Consider the following 12,574-nt stretch of genomic DNA (forward strand, 5'->3'; position numbering starts at 1 on the left):
GAAAGCCAGGGAGTTATCCGAGCTAGTCAGGAACCTCCTAAAACCAGGCCAAGTATCAGTGCATCAATGCACAAGGGTCCTGGGAAAAATGGTGGCTTCCTACGAAGCAATCCCATTCGGCAGATTCCACGCAAGAACATTCCAGTGGGACCTGCTGGACAAATGGTCCGGATCGCATCTTCAGATGCATCAGCGGATAACCCTGTCCCCAAGGACAAGGGTGTCTCTCCTGTGGTGGTTGCAGAGTGCTCATCTTCTAGAGGGCCGCAGATTCGGCATTCAGGACTGGGTCCTGGTGACCACAGATGCCAGCCTGCGAGGCTGGGGAGCAGTCACACAGGGAAGAAATTTCCAGGGCTTGTGGTCAAGCCTGGAGACATCACTTCACATAAATATCCTGGAGCTAAGGGCCATTTACAATGCTCTAAGCCAAGCAAGACCTCTGCTTCAAGGTCAGCCGGTGCTGATCCAGTCGGACAACATCACGGCAGTCGCCCACGTAAACAGACAGGGCGGCACAAGAAGCAGGAGGGCAATGGCAGAAGCTGCAAGGATTCTTCGCTGGGCGGAAAATCATGTGATAGCACTGTCAGCAGTGTTTATTCCGGGAGTGGACAACTGGGAAGCAGACTTCCTCAGCAGGCACGACCTCCACCCGGGAGAGTGGGGACTTCACCCAGAAGTCTTCCACATGATTGTAAACCGTTGGGAAAAACCAAAGGTGGACATGATGGCGTCCCGCCTCAACAAAAAACAGGACAGGTATTGCGCCAGGTCAAGGGACCCTCAAGCAATAGCTGTGGACGCTCTGGTAACACCGTGGGTGTATCAGTCAGTGTATGCGTTCCCTCCTCTGCCTCTCATACCCAAGGTGCTGAGAATTATACGGCGGGGAGGAGTAAGAACCATTCTCGTGGCTCCGGATTGGCCAAGAAGGACTTGGTACCCGGAACTTCAAGAAATGCTCACAGAGGACCCGTGGCCTCTACCTCTGAGAAGGGACCTGCTCCAGCAGGGACCCTGTCTGTTCCAAGACTTACCGCGGCTGCGTTTGACGGCATGGCGGTTGAACGCCGGATCCTTAAGGAAAAAGGCATTCCAGACGAAGTCATCCCTACTTTGATAAAAGCCAGAAAGGATGTAACCGCAAAGCATTATCACCGCATCTGGCGGAAATATGTTGCGTGGTGCGAGGCCAAAAAGGCCCCGACGGAGGAATTTCAACTGGGTCGATTCCTGCATTTCCTGCAAGCAGGAGTGTCTATGGGCCTAAAATTAGGATCCATTAAGGTCCAGATTTCGGCCCTGTCGATTTTCTTTCAAAGGGAACTGGCTTCAGTGCCTGAAGTCCAGACGTTTGTTAAGGGAGTGCTACATATACAGCCTCCTTTTGTGCCTCCAGTGGCACCCTGGGATCTGAATGTTGTTTTGGGTTTCCTAAAATCACATTGGTTTGAACCACTCAACACTGTGGACTTAAAATATCTCACATGGAAAGTGGTCATGCTGTTGGCCCTGGCTTCGGCCAGGCGTGTGTCAGAATAGGCGGCTTTATCCTGTAAAAGCCCTTACCTGATTTTTCATACGGACAGGGCAGAATTGAGGACTCGTCCTCAATTTCTCCCTAAGGTGGTTTCAGCATTTCACCTGAACCAGCCTATTGCGGTACCTGCGGCTACTAGGGACTTGGAGGACTCCAAGTTGCTGGACGTTGTCAGGGCCCTGAAAATATATGTTTCCAGGACGGCTGGAGTCAGAAAATCTGACTCGCTATTTATCCTGTACGCACCCAACAAGCTGGGTGCTCCTGCTTCTAAGCAGACTATTGCTCGCTGGATTTGTAGTACAATCCAGCTTGCACATTCTGTGGCAGGCCTGCCACAGCCAAAATCTGTAAAAGCCCACTCCACAAGGAAGGTGGGCTCATCTTGGGCGGCTGCCCGAGGGGTCTCGGCTTTACAACTTTGCCGAGCTGCTACTTGGTCAGGGTCAAATACTTTTGTGAAATTTTACAAATTTGACACTCTGGCTGAGGAGGACCTGGAGTTTTCTCACTCGGTGCTGCAGAGTCATCCGCACTCTCCCGCCCGTTTGGGAGCTTTGGTATAATCCCCATGGTCCTTACGGAGTTCCCAGCATCCACTAGGACGTCAGAGAAAATAAGAAATTACTTACCGATAATTCTATTTCTCGTAGTCCGTAGTGGATGCTGGGCGCCCATCCCAAGTGCGGATTATCTGCAATACTTGTATATAGTTATTGTTAACTAATCGGGTTATTGTTGTTGTGAGCCATCTATCCAGAGGCTCCTCTGTTATCATGCTGTTAACTGGGTTCAGATCACAAGTTGTACGGTGTGATTGGTGTGGCTGGTATGAGTCTTACCCGGGATTCATAAATCCTTCCTTATTGTGTACGCTCGTCCGGGCACAGTATCCTAACTGAGGCTTGGAGGAGGGTCATAGGGGGAGGAGCCAGTGCACACCAGGTAGTCCTAAAGCTTTTCTTTTGTGACCGGTCTCCTGCGGAGCCGCTGTTCCCCATGGTCCTTACGGAGTTCCCAGCATCCACTACGGACTACGAGAAATAGAATTATCGGTAAGTAAATTTTTATTTTTTTGGGCACAAAAAATGTTCTCTAATTGGAGTTTTTTTTTTTTTTTTTTAAATTGCCATTTTTTTTCGCCCAAAAATGCAAAAATGATTGGGGCTAATTGAATCTCCCCATAGCAGAGTCCCAGAGATGTATATCCAGTCTCTAAACTATAAAAGTTAGTAATTCACACATGTATGCAAATGATTTCTGGCTAGGTAGATAAGAATAGGAACCCATACCTCCCAACTTTTCCCTTCTCTAAAGAGGGACCCGAAAAGGGGATGTGGCCTAATAAAAGGGGGCGTGGCTTTGCGGAGGACCCACGATCGCGAGTCACGCCCCCGTTTTCGTCATTGAGGGGGCATGCCCAGCGCTCTGTGAGCTGCTGGCATGCCCCCTCTCCCTCTGACTCCAATGAATAGACGCTGTCCTATTCACCGCTGCTCTGCTAAGCAGGGCAGCGAAAGACAGAGCCTCCCAACTGCCCCCCCCCCACAGTGGGACACTGCGGCCCGCGGGTGGGACAGCGGGACAGTCCCCAAAACTGGGACTGTCCTGCGAAAATCTGGACAGTTGGGAGGTATGGAAAGCAATGTATACCAGGGGATACACAGCACTTCTGTGACAATACCCTGTGCACTGCTGGAATGAAACTACATTTTGTTTAGTAGCAACTCCTCAGTCTCTATTACAAGGCTCCCTCCATGTAATTCCAAGAAACAAGCATAATTCATTTAGGGCCTGATTCAGGTTTGTTAGCAAAACAATAAAGCAAACTAATGAGCAAAACCATGTTGTACTGCAGGTGGGGCAGATGTAACTTGCAGAGACTAAAGGGCCCTACACATTGGCCGATCCGCCGCCGAGCTGCCCGACGGTGGATACAGCCAACGGGCGACCCAGCGGCGGAGGAGCAGTGACGGGTGGGAATGAAGTTTCTTCACTCCCCCCGTCACCCGGCTGCATTGAAGTGAAGGCAAATATGGACGAGATCGTCCATATTGGTCTGCATGTACAGCCGACGGGGGACCAGCGATGAACGAGCGCGGGGCCGCGCATCGTTCATCGCTGGAACCTCCACACTCAAAGATATGAACGGTATCTCGTTCATTTATGAACGAGATCGTTCATATCTTTGACTGATGTCGGCCAGTGTGTAGGGCCTATTAAGCTGGGTACACACGGGATGATCTAGCCAATTATTTTGGCTAGATAGGTCTTTGAACGATAATATTGTTCCGTGTGTACAGGCTAGATCGTTCACTAAGCGCACTCCCGCGGGTAAACGACAAAATCGTTGATAGACTGTGCAGCAAGGTTACTTTTGGCTAGATCGTTCATGATCGTACACATTATGTATGAACGATTTTGGCTAGATGATGTCATCTAGCCACTAAGAAAATATTAAAATTTGGAGCCAAAAACCATTTAGGCAAGATCTTTGAAAGATTGAAAGATTTGTCTAGATCTTTCCATGTGTACACTCTAGATCGTTGAGTCAGGAGCAGGGAGCTGAAAGTGAAAGATTTTATCTTTCGGTCTTTCAATCTTTCGGTCTTTTTGTGTGTACCCAGCTTTAGATTTGGGTGGGTAATATTGTTTCTGTGCATGACAAATACTGGCTGCTTTATATTTACACTGCAATGTAGATTTCATTTTATGTATATGCGCACACATTCGCACTAGGGTTAATTTTTTTGTTTGTATACCAGTATATTTTGGAATGTGGGAAGAAACGCATGCAAGTACAGGGAAAATATACAAATTCCACACAGTTAGGGCCATGGTGGGAATCGAACCCATGACTTCAGTGATATTCCTGGCTTTTTGCGCATGGCCAGTAGGGAAATAAGCACAAAAATGGCCACCACATTTCCCCGGACACCTGCGCATGCACAGTAGACTGTGGCACAGCGTCAGTCTACTAGCACTCAGAGCAGCGCTGCCGGCTACAGAGGAGGGGAGGGGGCTCAGACGGAGACTGCACACTGTCCCCCTTCTCTCTTGATATGCCCCTTCATATACAATTAAATGTAATAACAATAAAGAAATACAGCTGTGGGACTCTGTTCTGGAATTAATAAATATGATATTCTTTTGACTGGTTTCAGTGGAATGTAGTTATGTGACCAGCAGTCAGGAGACCACCGGTCACAATACCGACCCCTACATCCCACCCGCTCGAAATCCCGACAGTGGGCATGCAGACTAGCAGGGACTATTCCCACTCATGTGGGTCCACAACACCCATAGAGTGGGAATAGAACCTGTGCCCGAGGCACACGTCAGTTAGGAAAGGCTTAGCGCTCAGTATTTTTATATAGTGATCTATGGACCCGCGATGTTTCATTATTATACCTAGTACAATCACCAGCAGAAAGTTGACAAAACATACTGCAATTGTGTCAGACAAATGTAAGAGTAACAAATATCTGGCACATAGTAAATCAGTCTCTATCAGATAAGAGGTTACAGAAGACTGGAGAAGAGATACATTTTAAAATACTTGTATTTTTTTTGTATTTATTCTTTAATCCCATAATTTTAAATTGTACTTTCCTTTGTGCTTAATTGGATATGTATTAAATGTTATTTCCACCATAAAAAACAACAAAAAAAGAATCTATAGACATACACAGATTAGATTGAATGTATCCATTGTGTCTGTTGATTGGTGTTGCCTGGTGTTGCCTTGAGGGCTAGCCACCGAGCCCGCAAGGGGCTTCGTTGCACCCGCCTGTCCGTCCCCCCACCCCCGCCAAGCCAGCATTCAGCAGTCAGGATGTTGAGCGACGGGATCCTGGCCGCCGGTAACACAACCCCAACCCGTTTCAGTACTGGTATTTGTTGAGTTCATTATGCATTCTAGCAATATGTACGAATAGGGTAGAAGTGATTTGTTTTATTTGGTTATTTGATTTTTATTAAACCTGTTTTCAAATATTGATCTGCATATATTATCAGTGTAATTCAGTTCCAAACTTGCTCTCCAAGGCACCTTAACATTAACAGTCCAGGTTTTAAGGCTATCCATGATATCTCAGTCATTTTGATTTAACCATCTGTGCTCAGCCATGAATATCCTTGAGGACCTTGTTTGGGAAACCCTGGTGTAACTGATTTCAAGGGCGTAGCTACTATAAGTGCAGGCAGTGCAGCTGCTATGGGGCCCAGAGCTGAGAGGGGCCCACATTCCCTGTCACAGTTACATGTGTTATATACATTTTTCACCATTGGGTGTTACGTAGGGGTCCTTTCAAACTTTTTCTTTGGGGCCTGCAATATATGTAGGTATGCCCCTGGACCTGCTCATTGTAGTGTGGTATAAAATGAACTGGAGGACATTTTAATGTTATATAATATGAACCGGGCACTGTAATGAGGCACAATATGAATGGGGAGCACTAAATATCATAATGGGAATTGGGCGTACTGTGCAGCATAATGTGTACTGGCCGCTCTGAAATGTGACCTAGGGTGAACTTAAGCACTACTGCAATTCATAAAAGAAACTCTGGCACTACTATGGCATAACATTAAATAAGGCTCTACTATGGTTTAGAAAGTGACCTAGGGCACTATATAGGGCATAAAATTAACAACTGCCGCAGAGAAGTGTCCCTCTAGAAGCATTGGGACGGGGGCCCCTTCAAAATGTTGCTATAAGGCCCACAAATTTCTGGCTAAGCCCCTGACTGATTTTATTGCCTTATATCAGTTTGTTTCTAACTGAAAATATGCTGTTAAGTATAATGAAATAATAATTGTCACCTAGACCCATTAGCACAACATCACTGAGCCACTGCTTGGATAAAATCTATAGTTCATTGTTCCTAGTAAAATAATATTTACATGGAAATTAAGTCAGACCATCACTGTGTGTGGATGGTAGGCCTCCTTTAAAAATGCAATTGATTGAAACCTGATAAGATCAACCATATTGGGCAGACACATGGTGACGGTCTAGGGGGCAGTAGTGCCATCAAGCCAGAGGTGACACAAGTCACCACAAATGCATAAACAATGGCACAGCACGCACGGGTAATGAGGCATGCTCGTCCGCAACCTGTAGGTGCTGACAGGGGTTGGATATGGGTTACCGGCAGCCGGGATCACGGCGTTCAGCATCCTGATGCTGGGATCACAGACACGGAATGGTAGCTGGGGGCGAGTGCAACGACTCCCCTTGCGGGCTCGGTGGTGAGCTGCGCCCGCCAAGGGTTCTATCCCCACTGTATGGGTGTCGTGGACACCCACGAGTGGGAATTGTCCCTGCCAGTCGGCATGCCAACTGTCGGGAATTAGGGGAGTGCGGGATGTAGGTGCCGATTATGTAACCGACCGCTGGTCACATAACTATATCCCGGTGTGGATATCTTGATATTGAGCCAGTGATTACAAAGTTTATGTTTATCTTTTCCCTACAGGTCCCAGTCAGTGGTAGAACCCGGCACATTGATGCACCAGGACCACAGAGATAGCGAGAACACCCAGCCGCTGCTTGCCCTGGACTGATCTCTCGGACATCACTGCAATCACCGTAGATTTCACCAGTGGCTATTTTTCTTTTTCCTCACTTTGCAAAATATTCACCAGCTACTTGCACACGGTGTCACTGTGCAAAGACCTATTTAATTTCATTGCCATAGTGCCAACAAACAGGAGCAGCTTTATAACTGTGAAGATTCTTTTACTGCCAAGAGGACCCAGACAAAGTGCATTAGAGTCTTTCATATTGTAAGATATATGCTGTCTGCTACAAGGGAGATGTAATATAGGCACATGACGGTTAGGAAAGGCTTAGCGCTCAGTATTTTTATATTGTGATCTATGGACCCGCGATGTTTCATTATTATATCTGGTATCCGGTCTCTAGGTTGACCACATTTAAGTCGACAGTCATTAGGTCGACCACTATTGGTTGACATGCATTTGGTCGACCACACCCATTATACCTAGTACATTCACCAGCAGAAAATTGACAAAACATACTGCAATTGTGTCAGACAAATGTAAGAGTAACAAATATCTGGCACATAGTAAATGAGTCTATTATGAATTATCAGATTACAGGTTACAGAAGACTGGAGAAGAGATACATTTTAAAATACTTGTATTTTATTTTTATTTATTTTTTAATCCCGTAATTTAAAATTGTACTTTCTCTGTGTTTAATTGGATATGTATTAAATGTTATTTCCACCACAAAAAAAGAATCTATAAACATACACAGATTAGATTGAATGTATCCATCGTGTCTGTTGATTGGTGTTGCTTGTTTTCATTGTTTCAGGAGTGAGGTTCTCTCTCTGGTTGTCTGCACACTACTACAATAGATTAAAGGAGATGGAGTACTGACATTCAACACATTTTTAATTATTTTTTATTTTGACATAGAAGTGTTCACCGCTGGGTGAAGTGAGCATTTTTGTTTGTTTTTTTCCCCTCGCTCAGTACACATCACGCTGTGTGCTGAGCGTCCTGAGCGATCTGTGCTAGATCGCTCAGGACACATCTCTAGGACACATCTCTCCGTGTGTATCCCCCGTAACAATCATTATACAAGAAAGGATTGGGAGCTGTCAGACATCCCGGGGCTCATGTAGAGTTGGTGGTATGCATATTTGTTATGTGTAAATGACGTGTTTCCATATTGCACATGCACACAAAGCGACCCCACCACCATCAATGAGATACGGTCGCATTCTTGCACTTATGGCTCATTATGTTTAGAAGATGTGGAGGAAGAGAGCTGGACAAGCATAGGTAAGGTTGTGTTCATAAAAATGCAACACATTTGCGCCAGAGCCGGATTAAGAGGGGGGCCCCGGGGGTAAGTACCCCGGGTCCCCATTTTTAAAAGGGCCCCCCCGCTGCTGCCACAGATCGGATCTCTAGTCCGATCTGCGGTGCTGCGCTCCCGGCTCCCGGGAGCCGGCACGGCGGCTTCACATGCAGGGCACATGATCCATGGCTGTCCCCACTCCCGCGGCGGCTCAATGCTGCATTAAAATGCTGGCGGCGGTGCCGCCGCCGCATGCAGAGAGTGTGCACAGGAAGGACAGCTGAGCGACGGCTCAGCTGTCCAATTATCTGTGGAGCAGCAGCCTGTGGCTCAGCTATTGGCTGAGCGCGCAGGCTGCAGGGAGCGGGGAGGACAGCATGTGGAGCCAGCCTGCGCCCAGCCAGCACCCCTATACATTAGATGGGGACCTACCAGCACCAGAGCAATAGTAAGAGCTGTATTAGGTTCTGGGTTATTATATATGTCGTCACTCTCTCCCCCTGTCGTCACTGTCTCTCTCCCTCTCTCTCCCTGTCGTCACTGTCTCTCTCCCTGTCGTCACTGTCTCTCTCCCTGTCATCACTCTCTCTCCCTGTCGTCACTCTCTCTCCCTGTCGTCGCTCTCTCTCCCTGTCGTCACTCTCTCTCCCTGTCGTCACTCTCTCTCTCCCTGCCGTCACTGTCTCTCTCTCCCTGTCGTCATTGGCTGCCCCTGCTGTCACAATTTCAGCTCATTCAGTGTGCTACAATGTGAATTTCGGCTCATTCAGTGTGCTACAATGTGAATTTCGGCTCATTCAGTGTGCTATAATGTGAATTTTGGCTCATTCAGTGTGCTATAATGTGAATTTCGGCTCATTCAGTGTGCTACAATGTGAATTTCGGCTCATTCAGTGTGCTACAAGGTGAATTTCGGCTCGTTCAGTGTGCTACAAGGTGAATTTCGGCTCATTCAGTGTGCTATAATGTGAATTTTGTCTCATTACCGTTTGCTATAATGTGAATTTCGACTCATACCGTGTGCTATATTGTTAATTTTGTCTCATTCTGTGTGCTATAATGTGAATTTCGGCTCATACCGTGTGCTATAAAGTGAATTTTGGCTCATTCTGTGTGCTATAATGTGAATTTCAGCTCATTCTGTGTGCTATAATGTGAATTTTGGCTCATTCTGTGTGCTATAATGTGAATTTCGGCTTATTCTTTGTGCTATTTTGTGAATTTTGACTCATACCGTGTGCTATAATGTGAATTTCAGCTCATACTGTGTGGTATAATGTGAATTTCCGCTCATTCTGTGTGCTATAATGTGAAAGGGGCACTAGTACTAGGTAGCATAAGGGGTCCTTCTATTGTGGTGCATAATGTGTATAAGGGGTATATGGTGTGGTAAACTACACTGAAGGATACGCTTCCTTTTGAGTGGCCACGTCCCCTTCCCTGGAGGCGCTTGCATAATTGCAACCTTCACTTTTCCATACTCCCACTTCAAAATTTCCGCTTCGACCACTGTACATAGGTAAAATATATATATATATATATATATATATATACACACACACACACACACACGTATATATTATATATACATGCATGTGCTCCCTATATGAAAGATTCTTTCATATTTACCACCAAATTGTAATTTTCTTTGTAGTAATTACAGATGTTATGATTTTAATTTTAGAATTTAGGTCCCCACTGTCTTAAGTACCCCGGGCCCCCCGAAGCCTTAATCCAGCTCTGATTTGCGCCGGGGCAGGAGGCATTTCTCTAAGCTTTAATCAGCAGCTGTTACCGATTAACTCACCCCTATGTATATAACCATGGCCAGAAAGGCCGATGGGTAGGTGGGCCAACTTGGTCACTCAGAGAGCCAGGAAGGCCGCGCGCAGCGCAGCCTCCGGCTCTCTGGTTCCATGGTCTCCATGGAAATGGGGGCGTGCCATGAGTCCATGCCCCCGGACCTGCGGCACGCTCCACCCCCAGCAACCATTGCCATGGTGATGAGGGCGTGCCGTGAGTCCAACTCCCCTCCCACCCCTACCCCCCGTGACTCTCCCTGCACAGCCGGCGGCAGGAGCTCACTACTGAGCTCCTGCTTCTGGCTCCCGGCTCTCTCATGGTGCTGGGGAGCGGAATGAAGCGGACGCCAGGAGGATCACAGCGGGAGTGGGGATTGATAAGTATGTTTTTTTTGTGTTGTTTTTTTTTAAAAGTGTGACTACTACTGGAGGCATAACTACAGGGAAGTGAAACTACAGGGGCTAATTACAAGGGGGCAAGCTACTAGGGGCATTACTACTTGGTGCAAACTACTGGGGGCAAACTACATGGGGCAAATCTACAGGGGCGCATTACTACTGAGGGCATAACTACAGGGGCGCATTACTAATGGGGGCATAACTACAGGGGCGCATTACTACTGGGGGTATAACTACAGGGGCATTACTACTGGGAGCATAACTACAGGGGCTAAACTACTGGGGGAATTACTACTTGGGGCAAGCTACTGGGGGCATTACTACTGGGGACAAAATACATGGGGCAAACCTACAGGGGCGCATTACTACTGAGGGCATAATTACAGGGGCACATTACTAGTGGGGGCATAACTACAGGGGTGCATTACTACTGGGGGTATAACTACAGGGGCATTACTACTGGGGACATAACTACAGGGGCTAAACTACTGGGGGAATTACTTTTTGGGGCAAGCTACTGGGGGCATTACTACTGGGGGCAAAATACATGGTGCAAATCTACTGGGGCGCATTACTACAGGGGCGCATTACTACTGGGGCGCATTACTACTGGGGGGATAACTATGGGGCTAAACTACTGGGGGCATTACTACTTGGAGCAAGCTACTAGGGGCATTACTACTGGGGGCAAACTACATGGGGGCAAACTTACAGGGGTGCATTATAACTGAGGGCATAACTACAGGAGCACATTACTACTGGGGTGCATTACTACTGTGGGTATAACTACAGGGGCATTACTACTGCAGGCTAAACTACTAGGGGCTAAACTACTTGGCGCAAACTACTGGGGGCAAACTACATGGGTCTAAACTACAGGGGCGCATTACTACTGGGGGCATAACTACACGGGTGCATTACTAGTGCGGGCATAACTACAGGGGCGCATTACTACTGGGGGCATAACTACACGGGTGCATTACTACTGGGGGCATTACTACTTGGGGCAAACTACATGAGGCTAAACTACATGGGCTAAATGACTGGAGGCATTACTACAGGCGACATTACTACTGGGGGCAATACTACACAGGGGCATTACCATTAAGGGCATTACTAATGGGTGCACTACTAATGAGGGCATTATAAAGGGGGCACTTCATAAGGGGCATCACTCCTGGGGACATAAGGGGCACTACTACTGGGGGCATTGCATAAGGGGCACCACTACTATGGGCTCTATATAATGGGCACTACCAGTACAGTGGACATTGCATAAGGAGCACTACTACTGTGGGCATTGTAAAAGGGGCGCTACTGCTGTGGGCATTGTGTATTACGGGGTGCTACTACTGTGGGCATTATGCGTATTGGGGTGCTACTACTGTGGGCATTATTACTATTGTGACCACGACCCTTTCTTTTTAGACCACACCCCCTTTTGCAATACCTTTATTGCATGGACGCTGGGGGGGGGGGGTTCCACCCCCTCTCTACGACAACTTTAAGCACTGTATATAAATATACTGCACTTTGGGGGAATATGTACTAAGCATTGAAAAGAGTGGAGAAGTGAGCCAGTGGAGAAGTTCAATCAGCATTCAAGTAACATTTATAGTTTGCATACTTTAAAATTATACAGAGCAGCTGATTGGTTGCAATGGCTAACTTCTCCACTGGCTCATTTCTCCACTTTGCTTAGTACAACTTCCCCTATATACTATAAATTAATTGGCCATCAATTCATATTAGTTCATTGATATCTACATTCAGACATGGGCGGGTTTAGAGGTCTGGTCACCCCTAGGCACATTCAGGGCCGGTTCTAGACCTTGTGGCGCACAAGGCGAAGGTTTCCTTTGCCCCCCTAGCCCCGACAGGTAAAATAGGGTTAGTGCATGCAGAAGGTGCACATAAACACTATGGGCGTGGCTTCATAGGTAAGGGGCATGGCCCATGTAGTTGTGCCCCTGTAGGTTTGCCCCCAGTAGA

General features: G+C 47.1%; 1 protein-coding gene across 2 annotated transcripts in view; it reads left to right on the top strand.

The window, feature by feature from the left end:
• CLVS1 (clavesin 1) overlaps positions 1–7,840 on the top strand; it is a 192,701-nt gene extending 184,861 nt beyond the window's left edge. For both annotated transcript variants that reach the window (XM_063923777.1, XM_063923778.1), the window contains exon 6: positions 7,024–7,840. In XM_063923777.1, the coding sequence (XP_063779847.1) occupies positions 7,024–7,111 (88 nt within the window). In that variant the 3' untranslated portion in view covers positions 7,112–7,840. The remainder of the gene's footprint in view (positions 1–7,023) is intronic.
• The last annotated feature ends 4,734 nt before the right edge of the window (positions 7,841–12,574 follow it).

Source organism: Pseudophryne corroboree, chromosome 5, assembly GCF_028390025.1.
Source record: "Pseudophryne corroboree isolate aPseCor3 chromosome 5, aPseCor3.hap2, whole genome shotgun sequence".
Classification (NCBI taxonomy): domain Eukaryota; kingdom Metazoa; phylum Chordata; class Amphibia; order Anura; family Myobatrachidae; genus Pseudophryne; species Pseudophryne corroboree.